Source organism: Culex quinquefasciatus, chromosome 1 (genome assembly GCF_015732765.1).
Source record: "Culex quinquefasciatus strain JHB chromosome 1, VPISU_Cqui_1.0_pri_paternal, whole genome shotgun sequence".
Lineage (NCBI taxonomy): Eukaryota > Metazoa > Arthropoda > Insecta > Diptera > Culicidae > Culex > Culex quinquefasciatus.
In genome coordinates, this window is record NC_051861.1 from 29,127,860 (window position 1) to 29,155,470 (window position 27,611).

At 46.5% G+C, this 27,611-nt stretch overlaps 1 protein-coding gene across 1 annotated transcript; it reads left to right on the forward strand.

The window, feature by feature from the left end:
• Positions 1–1,588: 1,588 nt before the first annotated feature.
• On the forward strand, positions 1,589–26,043 carry LOC6040692 (dual specificity protein phosphatase 10). Its single transcript, XM_038255577.1, is given in 6 exon segments — positions 1,589–2,610; positions 5,909–6,019; positions 10,846–11,073; positions 23,724–24,186; positions 24,188–24,208; positions 24,210–26,043. Coding segments are annotated over 6 exon segments (1,044 nt in total). The 5' UTR covers positions 1,589–2,549; the 3' UTR covers positions 24,370–26,043.
• The last annotated feature ends 1,568 nt before the right edge of the window (positions 26,044–27,611 follow it).

The window sequence follows — 27,611 nt, forward strand, 5'->3', positions numbered from 1 at the left end:
CAAATCAAATCTACCTCCACATCATTGGCTCCAACGCATACAAAATAAAACATCAACAACATTGAGGAAAATGTACCAAACCAAAAGTCACATAGACACGCCTCCCGTTGGTGCTCACTGGCCGAGATTGTCCCAGATGTTTTCACGTGTCCCGCCCGCCAGTCTAGCTCTTCTGATGTTGGGGACTTATTCAGCAGAGTTGTTCTAACCTCTTACTAATTATTGTGTGCCCGACCAGGCAGTTTCCTACACGTTTTCAAGAAGTGTCGCCGCCGCGGGATGTACAACTTGTACCTCGTGGAAAAGTTCCTGCATAGACTGAAACGGAAGACGCATCACGCGTTGGCACACTTTTTTGACAGGAACATCAATGGGCAGTGCTGCCAATTGGAACGTGCCATATTTAGTTAATGCGTTCAAACGAACTCATCGCAAAATCCGCGGGAAACCTTACCTAATGTCTCGACGTGCACAGGTAATGTGGAGCAACTCATCGTACCGCCAGCACCTCTAGCAAGAAGGTCTGATTTGCACGACCGAGAAGCCAAAATAACCAACAAGCTGTTCTACTCACAGCGACGACGACGGCTGCTTGTAGACAGCAGATGCGACGAGGAAGTCAGGGAAGGTCCGGAGGGGCGGAGAAGTGAAGAGAGAGGTCGCAAAAGTATAATCATTTAGGATGAGTCATACTTTTTCAGCGGCGCAGAGCCGAGAGAGAGAGAGAGAGTTGGGGTAGAAGAGGGCGACGAAGAGGCTGTCCGCGAGAAAAGTGAGAGAAGAAGAAATATAAACACAACATTAACAACTGGTGCCTGTGCAAACACACCAACACAGAGCGGGAGGACTGTACGAGACGGGACTTGAGACGGTGTGAGTGCAAGCGAGTTGACTTGATCAGGCGGCGCGCGTGATTCCGCCAAATGAAGACCATGGTTGAGTCGTTTGGTGAAGGTTGGTCGGAGACGGGGTGATAACAAGAGTTGATTGATAAGGGGTTGGAGAGAAAAGTTGAGGTGTTTTTTGATAACAGACCATTGTTTATAGTTTTGGAGTCAACCTTCGCTGGACAAACTATGGTTTGGCACAGAGCGCCACTGCACCAGCTGGTTTTTATTTGCTAATCATGCCGTTGTATATGAGTTTGGAAGATCTTCAAAGTCAAGCTGCATTAGCTACACGTAAAGTATTGCAACTGAATATTTGCAGATTCACTGCAGTTTAAAAGTTAGCAGTCATGATTGGTTCATAAACTCGTCAATTAGTTCTGATTATATTGATACTTGTTTCGGCGACATTCGAACTAAACGAATTGTTGAGTTCAACATCGTGAATCTTCAATTTCTGTCGAATCCATCAATCCAAATTTGCATTCCTGGTCACACACGCACCTGGAACCTGGACACGTGCATCGTTCATCATTGCGCGCACTCCTATCAACACCTATGAACTGTTCCGTCCCCATCCCCTCATTTCCGCGTGACGTCACCCGGGCTGTTCCAATGTATTGGTGGCAGAGCGGTCGCATGTCTGTATTGGTGAGAGGGCGCGAAATGTGAGCGCCTGATGTAGCGGGCACCGTAGCCAGCCAGCCAGTCAGTCAGTCCGGGACAGTCATTCGTGATTCTGTGTCCACACGAGACGCACGCGTGTCCCACAGACCTCTACGTTGTTCGGATTCTCTCGCTCTCGCTCGGTGTCGTCGCACTGTCCTGCTCTCACCGTGTTGTAGGTTTCGCGACAGACCCTTTAGTGTATAGTTCCGGAACGCGTGGTCGAAACAGTCGATTGACTGCCAACGCTTGCTAACCGATACGGCAGGTTCAGAGAACCCCGAAAATCCAGCCAGACACACGGATTACTCATCAAGGCGGTTGTACTGCACAGGTACACCACGCGAAGCAAAGAAGCAAGGGAGATACCGAAATTGTAACAAAACATAAACGAGTGATATAAAGTGAAATCAAGTGCTTTCAGACGACCAATACTTTTACCAAACACAACCAACACGCCTATATATAGTATACAAACGGGGTAGAGGCGAGTTTATTCGAGTACAGAAGGTTGTAAAGATAGGAGCAGAATAATAAATAACACATATAGTGTAACAAGTGCGAATAAATTGGGCCTCGGCATTGATAAAGTGAAGAGGAAACTTGAAGAAAAGAAGCAAACAGCAAGGAGTCAATTGCGCTCAATCGCTCTCGACAACAGTTGCATAATGTTAAGTGAATAATAGTGATTCATATTGCCTAGTTCTGAGTGCTTTACAATATTCTCGCAAAGAGAAGGGCCCGCGCTCGGTACACGAAGATCCCGATCAAGTGAGATCATTTCTAAATAGAAGGTGCCGTTGCACAAACAAACAGTGATCGTACGGAGATTGTTCCCGGTTAAATTAAAAATCCCAACCGCTTGGAGCTTGGAGTACCCAAAACCAACCTGTCAAAATTCACACCAATTCCGCGCGATCCTCGAGTCCACCGTCGCCGTCGTCGTCATCACCCGGCACAACGGTGGTGACAACCAGCGCCACAACGTCCACCAAGATGAGGATAAAGCGCGAATCGACCTGCCTCGGACTACGGCTCATGCCGGCCACCAAGCTCGGTAAGTTGTACAGCCTCATCGACCAAGCACGCGGATACGCTCGGCTCACCTCCCTACTACGCCAAGATCTATTTTCAAAGTCCTCAAAAAACTAGACCGCATGCCTCGGCGATGAGTCTTCCCTCCATCGGTCAACCCTGCCCACCTGCTCAGTCCGTCCACCCACCTTTCCTTTCCGTTCCGCCACCCGAAAACCCGACAGATTTATATTTTTATAATTAGACTGCCATTCGAGCACGACGCGCAAATCCGCGCGGCGCGCTCTTCCTTCTGCAACAACGCGTTTCCTTCGGTCGTTCGGCACCGAAGACTGAGTGTCTCTGGCGGCATCCTCCGCGCGCGGACACCATTAGTCTCGCCCCGACAGAAATACCGACGACAAGTGTCCGTCCCGTGCGCGCCGCGCCTTTCCACCGTCGGTTCCAGCCTGTTTGTCTCGTTTACGCGCTTCTGTCCTTCCGTCGGCCATGGCTTCCGGTAGGTTGGTCTTTGCCGTTTGACAGTTGCCTTACCTTTAGCGTTGTCCCCCTTGGTTGCGTTAGACATTTCAAGACTTGCCATAACAAAGGTGGACCCTAATCAAATGAACGAGAAATCGGCGGATGGAACATTCAGAACGTGATTTATTTTCAATCGGAACACACGAGTTCAAAACGTTCTGAAAGCGTTATCTAGAACTTGGTTAGCTATAATTCAACAACCACATTTCAGAAGGCCAACAAAATGCGTTCACTCAGTAACCTTTCGCTGGAAATCTGCGGTTTGCGTACACGCGGAGATAACTCCAAAGTGACATCAGAACCTCGGCCGCAGCAAAACTATAATCAAATGTCTCTTCCGGGAACGGGAAACTCACAGTCACTGAACTGAACCGTGATTCATGGAGAATACATAATGTGCACCGAGGGGATTCCGGGAACTCCTGACCACGGCGAGTCGGCCCGCGAAAGAGCAACGCGAAACCGGGAATTTTCTGCATCGCTTGCCGATGATGAATGCCGTCTAGACGGGCCGCCGACACGCGCTGCTCCGCTCCGGGAACCCGACCGTGGAGAAAGCTGGTCGGCTTGGTCAGCGGTTTTGGAGCTGCTTCTCAACGTTTCAACCCGTCACAAAGTCTTCTTCAGGAGGGCTTCGCCAGTGTTTTCCGGGTACTTCAAACGCTTCGCCTCATCGACCAAACATCAATCAATCTTCTGCGCAGAAATCGTGTGCGTGCAGCACTACTGCTCAAAGGAGATGTCGATCATTAACTTCTTCCCGTTGTGTGTGCGCGGGCCCCCAGAAACGCAACAGACGTCGGTCCCCCTTCCTGCCTGCTTCTACCCGTTTCCAACCCGCCTAATCGCTCCACCGAGTTGGCTGACGGATGAGTCATATCTCGGTCGGTCTGCTGAATCGCAACCGCAGCCAACCGAGTAAACGGCGTGCAAACAGCGAGCGGGTATGTTTCAAAATATGTGAAAACAGCAGCAGCAGCAGGCCAAGATGAAGAAAGATACACACAGAGAGTTGTGTGTGCGAAGCAAAATCTGAAGCAGGAAAGAAAATGAAAATAATCTACCCCTCGTGCACGGCTGATCCGGGGGGGGGTTCACCGAAGAAGAAGATCGCGCAGCGGCTGCTTGATCTGAAATGGATGTATTATTTTTAAATTAAATCTCCTATAAACATCTGAGTCACAGCCTGCTCTTCTGCTGGTATGTCCCGATCCGAGTTGGCGGCGAGAAATGAGAGAGAGTTTATTTTTAATTGGTGAACGACGAGAGGTCCACCCGGTTGGTAGTCACGAGGGGGTAAGGACCGTGGCAGCAATGTGTTGCGCCGTCGGTTCAAATTACATACCGATGGAGGGTGCTGCTCGCGAACCTGCTGGCCGGCCGAGAACGGCCTTGCGAGTATTGCGTGTAAAATTTTATGTTGCTCCTTCTTGTATTGGTCGATCGCGCTCCACTACGCTCTACCTCTTGCAGCGGTTTGCAGAGTGGCCCCGAGCCAAGTGAAGGGAAACATACCACCGACAAACGCTGGTGAATGCTGGTGAGCTTTTTTCGCTCTGCTACTCGAGATATTGAGCAGACATTGCAGAGACATGGCCCAGAGAACCATTGGTGTGGAAGATCCGCCGAACCGTCCACTATAAATCACGCTGATTTACGCTCAATCTTCCGAATGATGAGCTGAAGCGGTTGCAATAAAACATTTATTTTCGCCCGGACCCAGATCTCTCATGCAGGAGTGATCGCTGAGTCACGGCAGGTCGTAAATTGCCCCCCGGGAGTAAACAGTTGCATCATTTCGGCACTATTTCGGGAGCGTTTAATGTCTTCATTACCCCCGTGGTATCCGAAAACCCGCCGAGAAGCCGTCAACCAACCCTGGTTTACGACTAAGATCTTCCTCCCGAACCCACCTGCAAACCAGGAAGACTTCGCCGATCGCCATTTTCTTCGCTCTTGCACACAAAAGACCTGACCTGACCAAGCGCTGCAAAAATGCCAACCCGTTTTGCACGCGTCACCTGTTGAGAGGAGCGCGCAGCAAAAAGCGGCCAGCACCGAGAGATACGACCTTTTCAAGTTTGTTTCGTGTACGTGGATTTCTTCACCGAGCAGGTATCCACACCACCACGTAACAAACGAGTTTCTCAAGCAGCCATCGTCGTCGTCGTTGGCACTGCCAGACCTGTTCCCCCATGCCCGCTCAGGGGCCACGATCATGACTCATGGCGAGAAGGCCCGCAGAGAGTAAACAAAGCGCTGTCAAATGGGGTATTATTGCTGGATTTTTGAGCTCTTAAATTGTCGTGCATGATATTTTGTTCTTTTATTAACATCCAAACAAAAACAAACTTTGGTCTGTGAGGTGGACTCACTTTTTTTATGCTCAATTCTCCGAAATAAAAAGGAATCTTACACTGTTAGGTCGATGAGGTGTTTATTAGTTGTCACTTTTTTACTATTTTTAACCGATTTATAACCTTCAATAATTGTGCAAAACTTTTTGTTCGCCTTATCAAAACAAAACAATCTTTGGTCGATAAGGTAGTTCAGTTGTAACTTTCCCATACCCAGCCCTGAATGTCAAATATAATTCCTCTTGAGCATATATTATAATTATTATAATTATTTGTCCAGCAAACGACTTTTGTTCGATACGGCGCAGCGAAACTGTCACTTTCCCCAGCCCTATAAAATCAGCTCGAATCCGCCTGAATTCCGTTCGGTCGAAATCAACCATTCAAAACACAGGCTATTTTGACATTTCACGAACTAACCAAACCCTTATTTTCTTCCAGCGATCCACAACCCGCACAAACGGCACAAAGATACCTGCGATGACTCATCGATCACGCCCGGAACCCGGATACCGCTGGCCCGTAGCTGTTCCAGTCCGGCCGTGTCCTACGGTGAGTACGCAATCCTCCCGAGATCGCCTCAAATTAGCCTTTTAAAGCTGATTAGGGGCTTGTTGAGTGCTTGATTTGGACAGCGCGTTTGTGTATTTTGTTAATTCGATTAACGACCCCGCGTCAGGAGCCGATCCCGGAAGTCAACAATTGTGCCCCATTAGAACCCATTGAGGCCAAACAGAACTCGCTCGCAGAGCGGTCAAGCGGTTTTATCAGCGCTGACTTCTTGATGTGTGTTGGTTGGTTTCTTGTTCTATTAATGCCCGCCCGAGATGCCGGAAACAAACTTGCAGAACGCGTGTGGGCGTGAACCTGCTTGACAAACGGCCGCGCTTCATTAGTATTTGCTCCTTGCAGCGCTCCGTGCTTTGTTATGATTTTGGTGCGCAGATATCAGCCGTCGCGTTTGTTTACGCTGCGCCGCAAGTCTGACAGATGTAAATTTCACGATCCGTTAATGTGCACACGCTGTAAGCAAGCGGTTCCCCATACGTCATCGAGTGTGTTGACAGGGGCGTTTTTACACGTGTTGCTGTCTCCAACAGTTTGTACCTACAATGGCGGACCCAACCGAAACCCTGTCGAAAAGGGAGAAGCGAATTGTTGTACACACAACTTTCATTCATGGTGCTCCCTGCACTGGTTATTCATTATTAAATTTTATTGTTTTTCTCACATTCACGGCTCTTGCTCGCCATTCAATGGAAGAGTACCGGATTAAGTTTCATTCAGGAAAAAAAGTCCAACAAGCAATATGATTCGACGATCCATAGAGTGGGATTGTAGACGAAGCACGAGCTGTCAAAATTTTGTGAACTTTCCTCACAGTTTGACAGTTGCTTACCTTCCCGTTGTTGACATTGACGTAACAAGGTCTACAATGCTGAAGGTGGCAACTTGTCAAACGATGCAACGCGTCGTGAAACGCTTCTCTGGCGATCCCCGGCCAGTCATTCGACGCGTTGAGTAAGCGTAAATAGAGCACATGTGAGCGACTTTTAATCGCCGTGTCCGAGAGTGAAATATAAACATGACGCGAGCGCGCCATTGCGATAACGGAGATTGATCCGGTCGCTCCGGGTTATCGCAACCAGCTGGCAACACTGCTGTCAGTCAATTCAGCCAGCAGTTTTGCCGTGCGCATCCAAATTACGTAAACTAGCGAGCCAAACTACAACCCCGGGCGCGTATATGCTAATATGGATCGAGAGAGAGAAACACTGTCCCAAACAAGCCAGCCAATCGGCGATGCAAATGGACTGCATTAGACTGTGTCACACCACACCGTGACAGCGGAATAAATCACTTCTATTTGCACGCTTGTACACATGTGACAGACAGAGTCTGATTTGATAGCTTCAATTTAAGTCGTGTTCACACAACACAAACATCACCAACACGGCGCGCAATAAAAACACACAAATTGCAATCACTTTTCTACATTAAAGAAGGCGCGAACGGTTAGTTGGCCAGTTGGTCACAAACCAGGAGTGGACATTTGAGCATATTTTCGGCGTTAGACACACATTTGCTTGCGCTCGTGCAAAAATAACTCGTCAAAGTGTAATAACTGTCAAAACAGTTCTTTTTCTCTCTCAAGTGGACAACCGCTACGTTTGCCGTGGTTGACACTTAATAATGCGGAAAATGTTCGAAATGTGTTCAGCCTCGCTGAATTTTCTATTTATTGCCTGCGAAAAGTCGCACCTAAGGGGTGTTTGCATGACAGTTCGGACCAGCTGACAACGATTTCCATCTTCAATTTCATTCTATGATTTAGATTTTCAACTGTCAAAAAGTTTCAAATGAAGCAATTTAATGTTACAACCTTTAAGATATTGACCCAGGACAGTTCGATAACCCCTTGGTCGTGCAAAATGCTTTTAGTGGCAAAATTACAACCCATGTTTACATGATTCGCGTTCTTGCTTGACAGAAAACTCGCCTCGGAGAATAACTATGAACTCATCGCGCGCTCTTTTTGCAGCTCAGCGCTGCTCTTTCCCTGTGTGTCTATATCTGTGGTCAAGCGCGCTCAGAATGATGTCATTCGCGAAAATAAACCAAATGCGTCGTCGTCGTCGATGCTAACTGCCTCCCAAGGGGACGAACAACATGTCGAACCCGCTGTCAATTTGCGCCGTTTGATTAATGAGATTTGCTCTGTGTCCAAACGACACAGACTCGGTCTCGCCGCTTGGAATGTCAACGACGACGTTCCAAAACGAACAGCTGAAACGTGTTGGCCGCGCTAACGGATTGCGTTTTAAAGATTTCACCTGTTGATGGTGGTCGTGGTGAACATAAACATAGACGCTGGAAGCAAGCATCATTTCTCTTTCGCTCCTTCTTCACACTATAAATAGGAGAAAGGGGTTCCTGCTGGCGGTTGTTGTCTGTCTCCGACTTCAAGGACGGTCAAGCAACTTTCTCGGTCACACACTCGCTGGAAAAAGTCAAGAATCGTAGAACCAACCCCCGATTTCGACACCTCTCAGGCACTTCATTGTTTACGAAAACGGAACACGACCTGCTTGATTTCAAACAAAAAACTAGCTTAGCGCCAAGCGCCAAAAAAGAGTATCGTACTTTGTCTATCGCGATGATCGCGGCGCAACGGAAAACCTGTTCGATTGTGGGTAGCGTTTTTTGCTTGTTTGACCAACAAGCGTTAGCAATTTGTTGGCGGTAGTAACGGTCGAGCGAAGTTTGGCTCCCACTCGATTGCTTAGGAGTTGAGGAATTACTATTGTTTATGAATCGCGCCCTTGTCGAACTGGACGACCTGTCACACTTCAACTTGGCCGATGAGGCAGCGAAGCGTTGCTAAACGCGTTGACGTTTGATGCATGCTAACGTTAGCGCATGATATCTTCCACCGCACCGCAGAGAAACGCAATCAAAGTAATCAGATCCATTAAATCAAATCAGTTGGATTGCGCGCGGCATACTACGATGATGATGGCATAATGATATGTGGGTATTGTAAGCGTTATTTTTTTCCAAGATGGCGACCTAGCACGTGTTCGGGTACTATTTTTAGCCTTCCGCGCACTCTCGCGCGTGATAATTTGCACAATTGGTGGCAATTTACTCGACCGAGAAAAGGAGATGCGTGAGCAAAAATTGAACTTTGATACTGTGTGTGTGCTCGTACTCGAAACGTTGACAGTAGTATCACATGACGCGCCGAGCAGATGATCGAGTGAGAATAACAAAGTCATACACAAAAAAGTGCGGATTTTAGCGCGTTCCCTATAGACAAATCCAGCGAAAGCTCAACGCTGCTTTTTGATGGTGAGAGATTTGACAGCTCCCATACTAAATGTCTCGATTTTCATACTTTTTGTTAATTTTCTTCTAAAATAAAACACTTAACATATGAAAACTATATATTTTTGGTGCCCAAAATTCCTGCTGAATCGAATGGTGTACTTATCTCAATTGCAAATTTTTTAAACAGTTTTTATTTTAATAATATTCTAGACACATTTTGTGCACCTAATCAATCAATACTTTTATCATAAATAATCATTTTATTGCTTAAAAATTGAGTTTTCCTGAGCTCCCATATTCAAATACATGGAAGCTGTCATTTCTAACACCATTGGCCACCTAGCGGCCATTTCAAACTGGATACGTCTATTCGGATTATAAATCAAATGAGTCACTCCATTCGCATAGATGTGTGACAGATGAGTGGAGCGTTTTGAGTCGATCACGACGATATTGCGCAGTGAAATCGGAAACCAGCAGAGACGATCAAATTAATTAAACTCGCATGTGTCGCGGGACGAGTACTCGCCTCTCAGTCTCATTCAGTCCCTAATTTGGAGTAATGAATGGTTTACATGGATACATTCATTCGTTTTTGTTACTGCTCCTCCTGCTCCGCGTTGTCGAACTACGCGACAATTAGCGAGCGTGCACGCTTGCGGTCCCCATTAATCAGCAAAACGATCACTTTTTGACGGATAAACGAAATTTTTGCTGACAGGCGGTCGCCGTGGTGATGCAAGCTGAAACCATTGGTTTTAGCGGCAACAGTGTTTCGTAATACGCTGCCGTTTCGTGTAAAAATACATTTTTGAACTTTGCTTCAAACTCACGGTCCGTTGACCGCGCCACAATCACGGTAATGGCATTTTTCGGCACATTATCAGCGATCGCAAGTTTTACTTTCTACCACCGGCTGGTTTAGCCCCGATTCCCGAAAAAAGGTAATAATCGGTAACGTGCTGTCACTTTGCGCAGCAGACACGTGTCGTAACTGATCGTTTATCTGTCAAGCGGAAATCACCGCGTCAAACGATGTTCCCTCGCTGCACCCACTCAAGCAGATATCCCTTACAGCACCCGTTCTGCCCAAACATGTCGGAGTCGATATCGGGTTACAATCAATACTGCCCAGTCACGATTTCGGCACTCTTATCGTGTCGGCTGACGTGCGGCCCTAGAGACAACAAAAGTGTCAAACAGTGACTCATTTCTGACACTCACCCTCGCCTCGGTCGGTCGATTTTAATCAGACGCCCTCCAATTTCTTAACTTTTGTGTTTGTGTACGGCGCACAACACACACGGTCTCGATGCTTTATTGATGTATTTCGTTATCGCCTTTTGATTTCGCCTTGTTGTTGGCCTGACGCGTCCTCACAGGGTGCCTGCCCTGCGGGGAAGGCACAAGTGTTTATATTAATTTGCCGGGAATTTATTGCCCAATCGTTCGGTGCCCTCCCACTTTTAACCGTCAATCGATATCAATGACTCACACAAATTCGATCCAATTAATACAATTGTGTGTTTTCGCCCTTCCTCCTGCAGACATTGAATCGCATCCCGCATCGCCAGTGTTTCCCTTCCTGCTGCTCGGGAACGGCCGGGACGCGATCGACCCGACCACCGTGGGAGCCAACTGTGTCCTGAACGTTACCTGCCAACAACCGGCCGACTGCCTGCTGCAGCCAGGCTTCGGCTACAAACAGATCCCGGCCAGCGATACGCCGCACCAGAACATCAAGCAGTACTTCCAGGAGGCTTTTGACTTTATTGGTAAGTGCAGTTTACTATTGTTCTCTTGAGGACTGACAACCTAGGTGACGTGCCTCACCGACAAAAGCGTTATTAAATCGCAACGATCTTCAGCGTGGTTGGGTCATAATAAAAGTCAAACTATTCACCCTGAAGAAGGCGAAAATTTGCGTTGAAACATCGGCACAGTATAATCATCGTTTCAATCAACACAAATACAAATACAATCTGTACCCTCAGCAAACTTCAAATCAGTACAAATTGCTGCCGGATCTTTTTCCGGATCTCTTCAATGATTTGATATTTGCAAGGAGAGTCAAAAAAATGTAAACAAATTACTTCGATTTGTTATTGTCCATTTCTTTCAAAGGCACACAGCATTTCAGTATATGCCATAGACATTGTTGCCAGCAATTTTCTGCTCTTTTGGTGCGATATAAAACATCCCTTGCAACAATGCCGGGCGATTCCAAGAAGAAGATCAACAGAAACAAAACGCGCAGTATGGGATTTGACAGCACGCATTTGCCGAAAGTGCGGCGCGTCGTTTCAAGGCTGGTTTGCCGCGTGTCTTTCTCGGGAATACGCACAATAATGGTTGATGATTGACAGCACTTGAGCGTGCCTCATCGACCAATTTCCCCCAAAATTTCCTTCAGATTGTTCTTTACTTCGGGAAAAACAATGCAAAAGAACCGAAATGACCGAAAAAACTAAATGTGCACAAAGAGTGCATCCTGTTCACGCCAATAGATATAGACATTAAGAATGAGCATGATTTACTATTTGTTTACACTTTGTCTTTTGTTGTTTTATATCGGTTTCCTAGACTTGTAATGGTTGATGAATGACAGCAGTTGGACGTGCCTCATCGACCAATTTCTTTCAAAACATCCTCGAAGTTGCTGACTTGTTGATGAAATCTCAAAAAGTTCCGACTCCACTGCCTATTGTTCTCCACTAGTGATGAGCAAGACTTCCTTGAAGTTCATAAACCCCCGTACTCATCGAGCATAGTTCAAGCGTCCCAGCCCGGTTCAAGAAATGCTCCATCGCCAGAACGTCGCAGTCTGAAAGTTAATCAGTTGCAAGCTACAGGTAGAGCAACGTCGTCGTCGTAGCTCACAAATACGAACATCGCAGCGCGCTATCGTGCACGGCTTCCTCTATTCAGGTGACCCGCGTTGTGTTAATACGCTGGTACTTGTAGTGTGGATGTGTCGCCGACTAGCTAGCTGGTCTGCATGACTCATCATCGCTCGGTACTTGCTGGTGGAGTAGCAGAACAGTATATCGTTGGTTTTTAAACGCTCTGCCTGCGTGGAACCTAACTTACCTTCGCCGTGTAATGGTGTTTACCTAAAGAGTGCTGGTTGGTTCAAGTGCCTGCTGGCTTGTAAATCAATAATTGCGGTCGGATTAGCACTTTTGAGTTCCTACTCGGCTCGCCGCGCCATACAGTCCGGTGCAATCGCGGACAGCGATGATAAGCCTGCAGCCAATTGACTCGGTTTAGCAGGACTTATCGCGGCCCCGATGATATCAGCGCGATAAGAGCGCGGGTGGAACTTTCCTCTGTGGTTGCTAGGGTCACGTGGTGTTACGAAGCGTTACGCCCCGTTCTGCTACTGTTTTGGCGGTCGCAAACGTCAACGGAACCGTACAAATGTACTCACGCTTCGTGATTGAGGTCGCTGCGCGACATATCAACGCGACTTCCGGCTGCGGTTTCACTTTTTATCGCGTAACGTGCATGAATTTGTGTATGTGCGTGGTCATTCAACCATGAAGAGGAAGTGTCTGGCTACTCTGCAAGCATGTTGCGGTGACCTGAGCTGGATGATAGTGCCGTTACTCGCTTCGTGAGTGGTGCTCGACTTCAAGAACTTCAACCACTTCCTGGATTGTCTAGAGTCCTTTGAGCCCGCGAAAGGTTGTTCTTCTCGAGACACAAAGAGACTTCGGGAAGTGGTGGTTTGCTTCAAGGGCGCCCGGTAATAGTTGCCTTTCAGGAGGTGCACTGTCTCGAAAACGTTTCTACCCCAAACAGTGACAGAGAGGCATGTCCGCGTGGCTGATGTCACTGCTATATTTGACCAACCGGCACAAATGGACCACAAACGCGAGCCCCGCGAGTCCATCGTGACCCGGTGTGGCCACTGACACCACTCTCCCTCTCTCTCTCCCTGTCTTCGGCAATGTAAGTGACCGTTGAGTTTGGTGGTGGTGTGTGCGGGCTAAAATTAAATCTTACGTAGCCCCACACGGTACAGCAGTGCGCAGTTCTTCGCCGTCGAATGTAAATATAAATAAGCTTATTGGAAGCGCGCGGCGGCGGCGGCGGTTTGGCTTTCACCACCACAACAGTCGGACCCCGTCGTCATCATTAGCAGCTCAGCGGACAGCCGCGAAAAGAATTGAAAATATTAAAAATCATTCAACTCCGCGTCGGTTGCACTTGCAACGAATCCGTAACGTACCTGGAGGCACGGACTATTCCGTTGAGTTGCCGTGAACTGACATAGTCGTTATGTCACAGAGGTTGTTCAACATCGGACTTGTTGGTATGGCGATGCTTAAGCTCTACAATTGGCTATTGTATACCATTAAACTATTTCGCTGTTGTAATGTTCTATTGCTTAGAGAGTAGTTCTTCATGTGACAAGTTGCATTAGCGATGCATAACCCAGCAAATGCCATGCAAACCTTTAAGCTCAATCGTCTGAATTATTAACCCAACAAAAAAAAAAGTGTCTGAAACTGATGCTGTCACCAATGCTCCTCAAGTGGCAAAAGTATCACCTGTGTTACCATCACCACCAGCTGCTGGCTTCCATTTATAGCCATACGCGATTGGTTCACACGGATTACGGTGGCGGCCCATCTTCCGATAAACGCAAGTAAACAAAAGATTGTAATCAACCAAATGAGCAGAGCTCCTCATTTTTTGCGCTTCTTTTGCGCAGATTTAACAAGCCTTTGATGAATCACTGGAGTTAATTGAGATTTCCGTGCACGGTTTTTGCCGGCTCGCGTCTCAACTTTTTTATTTGCGGTGAAGTCTTGCGTGCCTCATCGACCGAATTAGGCTAGGTTCTATTTGCAGAACTTTGTATTTTTACTTGCGTATCGATTCTTTGCCACAAACACACTCGTTCAGACCGTTATCGCGCAGCGGAGACAAGAGCACAAGTATATTTACGTGGTTGAATAATAACAACTTTGCTGACGGCGTATGACTCAACGCGCGCCATAATTGTTTCTGATAAGTTCGTCTCGCGGTCGGGGTAGTCTGTTAGTGTTGGTAGCCCCCGGTTATCAGCAGTGCTAGATTGCCAGCGGTGCGGCGCTTAATTGCCACTTCTGAATCTGTGCAAACGGTAAACTGCTTCCTCAAGAACGAGCGGACGTCATTCGTTTGACGTTTGAGAACTGTTGTAAGGTTTCAAGTGGTTTTGCAACAACCGATCAGTGGTAGACGGACTAGTTCGATGAGTCATATTTCTTTGACACCGTGCATGGTAGAGTTAATACTAGTGGCTAGGACTAGAGCAAACCGCAATCAATCGATAATGTGTCGGTCACAGACAAGGGGACTTGAGATATTTTTTAAGAGTTGCATGTAACAAAAATGTTTGGCTAGCGATGTATAAAAATATTATAAACTGGCCAGACCACCTTAAATTGCATTCACCGCAGAGACGTTTCGTTGAAAAGCAGTTATCAGGGAAGCGTTAGCAGTGTCTTCCTCTGTTAAGCTTTGCTAACGCTAAGACCAATAGATTGCTGCAAACACCCGGCGGTATGACGAATGGGTTTCAAACGGCTTCGACGGCTACCGATACGCGGCCACGAGTTTTTCAAGGCTTCCCTCACCTGTATCGCTACACCGCCAGCAGGTTGGATGACGGTTGGACGAGGGAACCCCTTCAACCAAACTATGTATTCAGCCATTTAATTAGCATGTGTTGTGCTAGCGCACACACACACATAGGGGAGCCATTGCGTGACGCTAATTAGACCAAACTAGAGAGAGACTAAACCAAACAGCTCAAACCAGTAATCTTGGCACTTGCCGTCCTGCTGCACGGTTCATTAGTCCCAAAAACGGTGGGGCAAAACCATTGATTTGGTTCCTGCCCTAGCCAACAGCTCCCTAGAGAGCGACCCAGAAGAAAATCCGTCCCATTCTAGCTTCATCCCGAACCCTACCCATTTTGCATGCATAATTTATTAACGAACGATGCGCTCGCTCTATCTGGGCAAACAACAAATTTAGATAAATTTTAGATAAACATTTGGATTTCTGAAAACTTTTAAACGTGGGCACACGTCACACGCAGCCCGGTCCCATAAATCCTTTACCGCGATGTCAAAACCAACAGGGGTTGTTGGAAATTAACCGGTCTACACGAACCCAACCGTGGCAGCTAATGCTAAAAGGAAACGCTGTCGTGGTACGCAAAAGGATCGTGTAATCCCCTTTCGAACCAACAACCAAAAACACGAGGGTGGATCCGAAAGACAAACAAAACAACCTGCGTTTGCTGTTTGTGTTTGCAGAGCTCTTATCTGCACGAAGCCGATACTTGGCCGTTTCCAACTGTCAGCAATCTGGCTCCCGCTTTTTTGACATTTCGCCCCGATCCCACACCCCGTGTGATGGATCGATCCTGTGTGACGCATGTGGGTGCGATTTTCGCACCAATTCATCGCTGCGAAATTGACAGCCAGCGGCTAATTGCTGCACGGAACCAATCAGCAGCTTTCCATCGTCACGAGCTTCAAGGACAGTTAGCGTTAGCGTTAGCAGCCCGTGTTTGACTGAACACTGATAATTGGTCCACCCCTGCGATGAATCATCGCGTGCCCTGCTGTCAAGCTGTCATGCGGTTGCCAAACCCGTTTGCTGTCAGAATTGAGAGGTCGGGGTAGGACACTGAATAGCTTGATTTCTCAAGAAATAATCACAACATTACGATGCAGTGTTGCCGAAGAGAAACCACAAACAGCCCTTCCTGCACAACCGCACCCCCAGGCGATAAGGCTGAGAAAATAATAACTTGAAATATGACAATTAAGTTTCGGTTGCTACAAAGTCGGGCACGTGACCGGCCGGCCGCACTCCAAACGGTCGCACGTGTCAACGCGACGTTTTCCGATAAGCCGATTACGTGTACAGTGCCGAATTAGTGCCGTCGTAAGTGTCGTCCCCAGACTCGACCAATCAATAATCCCCCTGCACTCCGAAATGCCCAGTTGTGCAATACAAAAGGGCCTGACAATGCTGTTAGCAGTTAAAATCGCACCAGATTGACATTTTAAAGAGTCACGCCAAGATTCTTTTTAAAAAAGTGGGATCTTTTGACGTTTGGAATTCGCATGCCAAGATTGTCGATAAAAGGGTAGGAATTCCGCAAAACCCTTTTATCTCCGCCTACGGCGCGATTTTCTCAACCAACACCAACGTAGAAATACGTTTATTATCTTGTTACTCGATTATTGCGCCAAATCACGAACGAAGCGAAATTAATCGCGCTCTTTTCCCTCCGCGTGCTCCATCGCTATTTTTACCCCGATGTTTACACCGAGGCGAAAGCGTGCAGCGGCTAGAGTGAAAACCCTTAGAGGTCTGCACAAATACTGAAGAAAGAAAAAAAACTTCAAGAAAACGTACGGCATTGCTTCAGTTCGGCGCAGGTGATCAACGACACGCCAAGAAAACCCGCCCGGCACGAAAATATCGAACTAAAAGTCTCGCGCATGAGTCATCGTCGAGAAATTGATTTTTCTTTCGAAATTCCTGCACAACAATTTGGTTTGACATTTGCGAGGGGCCCACGAACTACAGGGTGGCGCCTACTAAGCGTGATCACGATTTGCTGGACGCACCTGTTTCAGATTGCAAGATGCATTCTCGTAGGTGGGAAACAAAGAGTTTTTGTTGACATTTCGGCCATTTTGCCGGGAAAATTGCATGCCTTTTCACAGACAAACGAACAAAAACCGAGGGGCGTTACATTTTAATGACACATTCCCTTGCAATTGTTCGAGCTTTTCACTCAGTCACGCACGTGACTAAGAAACTCGTGAACAAAATAAAACGCTGACGTGTCACGTGAAGGATGATGAAGTCGATTCCCTTTCTCGCGGCATGCAACAACGGTGTCGGCGGTGGGAATTTATGATGGCCTGGCCCTAGTTTCCACAACGGCTCACGGGGGCGTTTGTTGTTACTCCCTGGCGAAAATAAAGGAATTCCGTCATCGCGGGAACACTTTGAAACGCAAATGACGAGAGTGCATTTGGAACCGGGTCACCGACGACGGTGCCCTAAATTCGGCGAGGAAACCCTCCGAAAATTCTCAAACCCCCGAGAAAAGGGGCGCTGAAATATTTCAATCAATCAACAACCATCAGGACACGAATCTCGTCATACCCTGCGTCAATGTAAAATCCCACAAAACAACACAAACAACCCTTCAAGTTTTTCCTTTGTGGCGAAAACAAAGATCAACGAAATAACAAGAGGAGGGCCGTGCACGCATAAAGATTAGTCCTTGGAAAGTACCCGAGGCTGGAGTTTCCCCTGTGCGACCTGCAGGATGACTCATCCAGAGTACCTCTTGAAACCGACGACGACGACGACGGATGACAGCCGCATCTTCCCGTCCCTCTTTTTATGATGCTGATGCCAAGCTGCAACTAATGAGGGGGAGGAACTCGCTGCCGAAAAAAGGTACATTACTCTAATGGCTTTCTGCACCTTCCTCTCCGGCCACGACTCTCTTCGCCGAATTTACTAACGGAACCCAGGCAAATCCCAACCGGCTGGAAACAGAGATTAGAATAACAATAAAAAGTCCCCCTTCGTCGGATGGTGCTCGCTGCTGGACCTAAGATGATTTCCGGACCGGAAAAAAAACATGTGGCCAGAACGTTTGTGGCCGATCCGATCATTACCACCTAATGACGGGCGGCGTTTGGGGCTAAAGACCGTGATAATTTGCTCTCCGCGTGGCGGCGATTAATCTCCAGCAGTCCTGACTATTCGCAGCAGGGCTGGTCAATAGCCCGGAAGTAAGCCGACCAAAATGATAGATGAAACACATCTTTTGTGAACGTCAACGCGCAGCATCCACCGCCGTAGGGGACGAAGCTGTTATCTACCCGCAGAAATCTACCGGCTTCTCCGATGTTTGCGCGGAACGCCAACCGTCTAGGACTGATAAACAATGGCGCTTGCTGTTTGCATGCCATATACCTCAAGAGGAGAGCAAATAATGTGGAAAAAATGCGGTAGAAAGATTATTTGGAGCGATAATGCGGTCTTCTGTGCGCCCTGATGGTGCGTGGTCGATGAGGCAGGAGCCGCAACGCTCAACAGTCACAACAGTTGGGAAGAGTTCCACGTGCCTTTTTGGCTCTTCTCTTCCCAATTTACTTACAACTTCGGTGTCTTTCGACAGCTTAAACAATTTACTTACAACTTTGACGACAGCAGTAAACACAACAGCTCGCTACCAATTTGATAACGCCTGCTTGGACGATCTGTCAGCAGAGCTGCACGCTGCGCTGAAAATACATAAACGTTACATTTGATTACCCAAACAATGGGTTTAATCAACCACCAAGCAAATCCATAATGACTAATGCGTTTCCCCCTGGCACAAACTATGTGCGTCGCAACACACCAAACTGCGTGCTCTTCCGGGCTGCAGGCCGCCGGAAGGTCACACCGAGTTTTATGACCTTCCGACATGCGGCGGTGGCGGTTGCTGCTCCATTATTACTGCATGCGACATTAGAGGCGATGACTCACGCGCGGATCATAAGGCGCGAAACATTGCGTCACTTTAAGTGGTTGAGGGGTTCGACCTAGCCGAGAGGAAGCAGTATTCGGGGGTCTTGGTTCGGTGACCTCAACGCGAGTACGACTTTCCTCCGAAATTCAGCCGACCGAAAATCGTCGACGATGACTCATGCCAGCACAATGGCGCACGAACGAACACACACGCCACATTTGACGAGCGAAACTCGGGTCAAGATATGCGAACGACGAAGCGAAGGTAGACCGCAGCGAACGGAATGACCTTTGCTGACGTCACGGCAAAGGCCGTAGGAAACCGCTTCTTGTGGGCCGTAAATTTCACTCCACATCTCGATCTAACGAGCGTTCAGAGCAGTGTGTCTGTGCGCGCGAGTTTCCCAATTCTCTCATTCTCTGGCGGTGACTTGAACGCCAATCAGGTTTCCCACCAACACCAGCGCGACTCAGATCTGGTTTTCGAGCCCCGCCGCAACAAAGCGCCCCATCGGCGGAGCAGGTTCCAACCGACAGTTAGCTCAACTGGCGTGACTCCTGCGCGCGAAGGTCTTTGAAGGCCTTTATGTTGGGCACGCTCACGCTGTCCAGCGCAAGTCTCTCTCCTGCGTTTCGCTGTGTTGGTGTTGAGGTGCAGAAAATGAAAAGGTATTTTGTAAACAAAACTCGCGCTCCACTGACTTCGGGGTGTATAGTATTTTCCAGTGGGCACTCGCTGCATTCCACAACGCGCGATGTGGGGTGATGTAAATTAGTGGCCGCAAACTACTAAACAATCGATAGCGCTGCGCGCTAGTGACAATTTGGCACAGCCCTACGCTGCGATTGACAGCCGGGCACAGCTTTACCCCTGCGCAACAAATCAATCGAGAAATTAGAGCAATTCCACCGCCTCCTCGGCGTGAAATTGCACCCATCAAACCGATTCCGTCGCAAACAATTCAAAAGTGTTATTGAATTTCGCAACCCCTCTCGGAATCCCAACGACTTTTCTTCCCCTTCTCAAAGAAGGAAATATCCAGCAAGATTAATGACATTTCTTCCCAAAACGACGAGTATCGGGGCTGTTACATCATCGCTCGCGCATCAAACAACTCGACGATGACAACAGATGATGTCATTTACGTTATCGAGTTTCCTGTTTGATCGGACTCTCTCACCACTCGAGAAAGCTCTTCACCGGGAACCAACCGAAACCTCTCTTCGTCTTCTCTCCGAGTGATAAATGATAGCTATCAGGGTTGGCTCGCGGAACGCGTCCTCCGTGGGCGTTCGAATTAATCCGGGAACCGGCTGGGTTTTGATTTAATTATCGGCCCATCTTTCCGTCAGAGTGTAAATTACTCCTGACAGGTGACGGCACAGCCTTATCGACACGTCATCTGGTTCCGCCAGGGGTGGGGAAGTCATGATTGTTCATCTCTCGACGCTCCCCTTCGGCACAAAATGTGTCAAAACTTTGTATGAGGCCACTTGTACATCTGCTACTAATATAGGGAAATTATTGTTTTACTTGTGATTCAATAAGGCGCAGGGTTGCGCGTTCACCCTCGGTCCAGCTACGAAAAAATACCCCGAAGGGGGAATAAACATTATTTTATTGGCTCTTTTACCGACTCCCTCGGAAGTCGGAGCAGGATACAGCAATGCTTGTAAGCATTTGAAGAATGCATTTTATTACACCGTACATATGTGAAAATTTACCCACCCCTGCTTAAGCACATTTCCCTCCGTGCAGGGTCATAGAACAGTGGCGTTTTCCCTTTTCACCGCCAAGTGCAAAACAACAAACGGAGAGAGGTGAACTATGAATGAAATGCCGTTGGAATGAATGAATCATCGCGGCAGCAGCAGCATCAACCTTCCGAGGGGGGAGGGAGCGAAGAAAATGAAGGATAAAAATGAGTTGTTTTCATGCCCATTCATTGGGCCCCCACTATTTATTCGCGGCAGCATGTTTTTACGGGGTATTCATACGGTGTGCTGGAAGCAGCTGGCGCGCGGGACCGTTAAACGGGAGTCCAACTCCACGCCGTCAGTCGGATGATGGTCGACAACGATGTGAACATTGATTTTAATTAAATTTTACGATTGTTCGCAAACGTTTACTGGTTTTTGAGCGGGGTCGTTTACATAGAAGGGATTTTAACGTTCATTACAGTGAAATTTGAGTCGAAACAACCCAAATTTGAGTGAAATTTCTTAGATGTGTAGTTTGACAGTTCTGCCTTATCGACCGAGCTGTGTTGCTGTCAAATTCTAAGTCTGGTTTTGTCAATTTTAGGTGAAACAACACAAATTTGAGTTAAGTGTGTAGTTTGACAGTTCTTCCTAATTAGCTATGACTGGACTGGACTGGGTACACAAATTTAAAGCCATGATTTTAAGCTATATCACATAAAATTTTAGTAAACACATTTAACTGTGTAACTTGACTTGGTTTTGCCTCATCGACCAAGCCTGAAATTGGCTTGGTGGCGATAGGGTTGCCATATTCCACGAGATAAACAGAATAAACCCTTTGAAACTTAACAAAACATAAAAAAAGAAAATCCGTCTTGATCCTTTCAGCAGTCCATTTCGTAATCCCCAATCAATACTTCAACTGCAAGTTAACTGACTCGAAAAAACGAACGTCGACCAAAGACGGGTGGGGTTCAACCATAAATTCCGCCCAAACGAGCCTTTAAAGCCATCGATCCCGTAATCCCCTTGCCCCTCGGTAGCTTTTGCAACTCTCCTTTGCGTTGTCCGGGAATGCGACCAAATCTCGGCAAAGTGACTGCCGCCCTCGTCCAAAAAAGGGATCAAATTTAACATGCTAAAAACCCAACGGGATTCGAAACCCAACCTTTCGGAACCCAGATAGAGAGAGTGAGAGCGAGTGCGGAGAAACTAATAAAAAGGCCATAACCTCAAAGCCGGAGGGATTGCTGTCAATACTGTGTACGCACACTTTTTTAAGGGTGAAAGTCTAGGATGACTCATCGATAGAAGTCGTCGACGATGGTCGACAATTGGCCAAATGTAGGTGAAAGGAAGCGAAATGCGCTATTTAAACACACGAATTGCGCGTCCCGTTATGACCCCGGGGTCAGTGTGTCGTTCCGTTTGTTATGCTGTCACTGTGACAGCGCAGCTTGTTTTTTGAATGAAAGCCGACAGGAAGCGCGCGACGAAGTCGTCGTCGTCGACGAACGTGGAGTTGTTGCTTCTGTTATTCAATTGTTGTTTTAAACGGTCGAATGGTTTTAATAACAAAATTGCCGCTGTGCCAGTACGGTAGCGTCAAGCTCTTGACTTTGACGGGGTGGGACGTCTGGTCTGGAAGTGCGTTTATTTTTTTGAGGTTATGACTCATACCGCCTCGCGTATTGGTTCTCACACAGCTTTATGCGCAAGCAAAGAGACGGGAAACAGATTAAACACAGAGACCTCCGCCTCCATGAAACTGGTTCCGAATAACCGGAAAGCCGGGATTCGCACGGGGTTGAGGTTAGGTTGCGTCGCGCCGCAGAGCTCATTAATCAATTTCCGGATCAAATCCGGACCCTCTCGTTCGGGAAGCCGTTGAGTGAGCTCTAATTGGCGTATCCAGCCAAAAACGAGGGATTAGATGCGACGACAGTGTACCACATGGGTTCTCTCTACATAGGACAATGGCGCAGCCGGATCTCCTCCGCGTAGTAGAGTTTAGGGGAAATTAAAAACGAATCATAACTGTTTGCTATGCCTCGTGGGATGTAAACAGTGCCGGAAATTTGATCTGCCGGAACGACGAGAAAACGAACGAGATTAAAATCTATGACGTTTTCTCTCTGGGACGTTCAAGGATATCTATTACACATCCGCCGTCGGCGGCGCCTCGGAAGGGCGCCCAAAAAGGACTCCCAGGCATCCTGGTGAGATGATTCATCGCGACCAGAATGCGTCACCAGCAGAAGCGTCATTCACAGATATGTCACGTGCCACCCGCGGCTCAATTTTACGAGCGGTGCGCGCGCTCGATACGAAATTAAAAACCAGGGGTCGCTTTGACAGTTGGTCCACTTCAGCCAGACATCTGACAGTCTTCGCTGCGCGAAGCGCAAATAGGTCCGCTTGTCTATGGCCAACCATTCTTGTTGACCAATCGCCTACGATCCGTGCCGCCGTACAATGACATCATTGTGCACGGGGACCGAAAATTGCTGAACGATTAATCACCCCCGGTTTCAAGCAGCCGAAACAAAGCTCCGAGAGATGGTCACAACATCAAACATTGACACCTCTTTCGACGTTTCCTTCTCCGTCCGTCCGTTCGTCGTCCGCCAAAAAAAAGAGACACAACAAAAGTCCGCCTGAAATCGATCAAGCAACCGAGGCCTGACCTTCAGAGCGTCGTGCTGCTCAAGAAAATTGCGGGTGATTTGCAGCGGTTTCCGCTGCTGGAGGTCACGAAACTGCGCTGTTTTGACACTTGATGCGTCGCCAGAATAGCAGGGTGGCGCAAACTTTTATAAACTGTCAAAGGAGCGCTACGAATGTTTGTGCAAATGTTGTCAATCTACCCAGCGCCCTGCGACGATGAATCATGCTTTCCTTCGCCTCACTGCTTTTGTTTTATTTTGGGTCGATTCGGAGGTAAAAATAAACCGCTGGCGATGATCGAAATGACGAGGCGGTGCAGGTTGATGTTTCAAACCGCTGATCTAGCGATAAGATAAACACCCGCGCTCTATACAGAGTAGTCCAAGGCCCGGTTACCAGGTGTCAGTCATAAACCAAAGTCATACGGGTGATTCAGCCCGTTATCACACGATAAACTTGTATTAAATGTGTATCTTTCGCTTTCTTTTCTTTGCAGAGGATGCCCGGAAGCGTGGTTCCACCGTGCTGTTGCACTGTCAGGCCGGAATCAGTCGCAGCGCCACGATTGCGATAGCCTACGTCATGCGGTACAAGGCCGTCTCGCTGCTGGAAGCATACCAGATGGTGAAGCTGGCCCGGCCCATCATCTCGCCCAACCTGAACTTTATGGGCCAGCTGCTGGAGTTGGAGCAGGCGCTGATTGCGGACGGCAAGCTGGAACCGCCGCCGCCGTCCCCGATCGTGCCCCCTAGTCAGCCTCCGTTCTTCCTGATCAACAACGGGAGCAAGTTTAACCCGCACGACGAAGAAATGGACGACGACGATGAGGACGACAATAAGAACAATAACAACAACAACCGGGACAGTGGGTGCAGCACGGCCAGCAGCAGTAGTACCAGCTCTAGCCGTAGCAGCACTGGTCGTTGCCCACCCAGGTTGACGTTAAGACTCCCAACGTCACCCCTCGTCGCCCTCGTCCCTGTCCTTCCTCGCTGTCATCCTCGTCATCGACGCCATCCCCCACCCAATCGCTGGCACCGGTTCCGGCGACACCCATCGGCACCGTCGCGCCACGACCCTTCCCCGCCCGCAGCAGCAGCAGTTCCAACGTGCGGCCAGCATCCTCCAGTTCCAGCTCATGATCAGATTTAAGCTAGTTAGACCTAATCTTTTCGTCCCTTTTATGCTATAATCTTAAATTTGTGTGATAAAAACTATTTTTAATGAAGCTAATTTATAAACTTTATCTCCAAAAATGTAAATAGTAGCTCTTAAGCCATTTTCGGTAAGATGAAAAAGCGTGTACCAACATATTCGAATCCATGTTCAAAATCGTAAACTGGCAACCCTGGTGAACTGTCATACTGCACTCTCGTTCAAAGTAAATCAGATTTTGAACAAACCAATCTTACTCTAAAGTGAGCAGGGTGACAAATGTCCAATTTGGCTTCAATTCAATCGGAATTCGCAAAATTATTTTGCCACACTCGCCACACTTGCTCATAGCTGAGTACGGCTTTGCTAGAATGAGTTTTAAGGCAAAATTGAGTGAAACACGGACATCTACAAGTCTGGAGTTTTTTTTAAAGGTCCAATGAACCAAATTTCCAGTTTTTTACTTTTTGGGTGTTTTTGGAACCGCCTTGAGTCAGGGGTACTAGAAAACACGCAAAAAGCAAAAACTGAAAATTTTGTTTAATGGACCTTTTCAAAAAAAAAACTCAAGAAGTGTCAACAAGCCAGCGTGTGCTGAGTTTTTCATCAAAAACCCTCATCAAAAAAAAGCGAATCGCCCCATATCATCATTGTTTGCAAAACTTACCTGCGAGCAATCAAAACAACAAGAAGAAGAGAGCATTTAGCGCCATACACTTGCAACATTTTGCGCGTTCAAAACTCACCACCGCCGCCATGTTTCTTTTCGTTAAAAAGTCGCTTACAACAAAAACAGCGAAAACAAAGCTAAATATTACATAAAAAACACACCCACACTGAAAGCAAATTCTAGTCTCATTTAATGTTTAAGTTAACTTCTGTACGCCAACAAGATTAGTGCTAAGAGACTGTAGATTTACGGAAAAGCGAACTATCTATATTTTTAAGGAAACTGTGAATAAATGATTGTCTATCGTGGTAAATTCTAAACGAGAGAAAACTTATTTAAATGTTTGTTTTGTAAAGTTGTGCACACCTCCTCTGAATCCCTACCCCACAAAATCACTTTCTTAACTACTAAAACAACACTTTTGAAAAGGCTGTGTTAAGGTTTAAACAACTCTTACGAAATCAACCAGACAAACTACAACAAGCTGTAACGAGAACAATAAATTGCCTGAAATTTGCAGAGAGACAAAAAAAAAGTAAATTTTCATAAGAAGTAGACATATCTTTTGAAATCTGCAGAATTCTGCGCTTTTGTGTGTTTTTAAGCGAAAGAGTGTACAAAATCGAATCGTTTTTGTTGATTTCCCCTAATGATTCGCTACTTGTTTTCGTTTTGATAATTTTCTTGCAAAGCCAGATGAAGGAGGTTACAAATTTACAATAACGCAGCACAAGTTACACATTGCACCCGAGCGCCGGCAAAACAAAAAGTTTAAAATTTTACGTAAATGTAACGATAATGGCAACGTGTAAAAAATGGAAAAAATAATCCTGATTCATAACATAAAACAACAATATTTATTCTGCAGAAACATTTTCGTTTCACTAGTTAAAGTTTAAATTATTCAAACAAAAAAACTGCTAGGATAGTCTTGTATAACGCTAACGAGGTGAGTCGACACTCAGAATTATAACACAAATTAGTATGAAAATGCGAATTTGTTTCAATTTGAATTGTTTTAACATACCGAAATTCCTTCATCCAAATCGCTTCATCGAACATTGCGGTGTTATTTGCTATTCGTTAATCTCTTAATCTTATCTTCTTTTATTATTTTTTCTATTATTTTTTATTTTTTATCGTTCCTTGATCCTAAACTGGTCAGCTAAACGGACCTAATAAAAGTAAGTTATGAACAAAAATCTCTTAAAAATCTGAGATTTTCAAACAAATGGCATGAATCAATTTTTGGGTTTTGGGAAGTGAACAATCAATTTAAAAAAAAATCTATCCAATTGCTCTCAACTGACCCCCACCTCTCCTTCACGGCAAACCCGCAGCCAAACAATTGTAACTTATCTTATCAAACAAAATATAACCGTTGAAATGCGACAAAAGGACGATAACAACGAACAAAACACACGTTTCTATTGCAACGGGGCTTTGTCACTGACAGCCGTCGTCATGTATGAGAAAGCTGTGGAAAAACCTAGCTGATAGCACGACGATGATGAGCAATAGCAGTAGGGCAAGTAGTGCAACATTGCGACGCATTTAATGGTAAATTAGGTTTGCTTTTGGGACACGTTCTTTTTATTAAACTTGAGCAATTTTAAGACTCAAAACTAGCAGAATGGGTACAACAATCATGGACCTTTCTGAAAAAAAGTTGAATGACAATATCTTAAGAGAAACAAACATCTTTCTATGCTTTATTTGGGCATCACATCATTACTATAAATCGATGTCGTCGTGCTATCTTGTCGCACCCGCCATTTTGACGTTCCGAGAAAAACGCGTTTTAATGTTTGACCTTGAATAAACAAAAACGAGAGCACGCAATGTAAACAATAACAAAAACGTTTTGTTTGGTTGACCATTCTGTGCATTGTCCTAAATTTTGGTTGAAGTTGGTTGCTGGAGTCCCGAGCTATAATTACAAATGTTTAGGGGAGTCTAGCTTGTACGTGCGTCAAACGCATCCTGACCTGAAATCCCTTTGGCCTTTTGTCGCACTTACATCAGTTTTCAGGGAGTGACAAGATAGCACGACAAGATTGAAACCACTTTTATAGGTGACAAAAATTTTCGGATCTTTTTTGGTTTTCATTAAATACCTTAGGATTGAAATCGCATTTTGGGGATCTGTGAAGGTCAAAAGATGTGGCATTGTGAGATGCACAAAATTGCGTTCTTAACTCAATTTGGCCCAAAATGCACGTACGACAAGTTAGCACGACGGCGACGAAATGGTTGCAGTGGTTTTAAGAGAGAACCGGATATATTGCCATAATGGACATTCAGTACTCTTATTGTGGGTGATAAAAAGTAGGCCATTTCATTTCTGCAAAATTATACGACAAGCTTGTATCTATTGTTTTACAATGGAATGGAATGGAAAAAGTATTTATATTTATTTGCATGGCATGCAAGCTATAATTGTATTTACTCTTAAAATAATCATGATATCAACATGATACAATCAATCAACAATATTTATGTTAAAATGCTTATTTGAATTGTTTTAATTGTTTGAATTTTTGATTGGTTTCTGTTAGA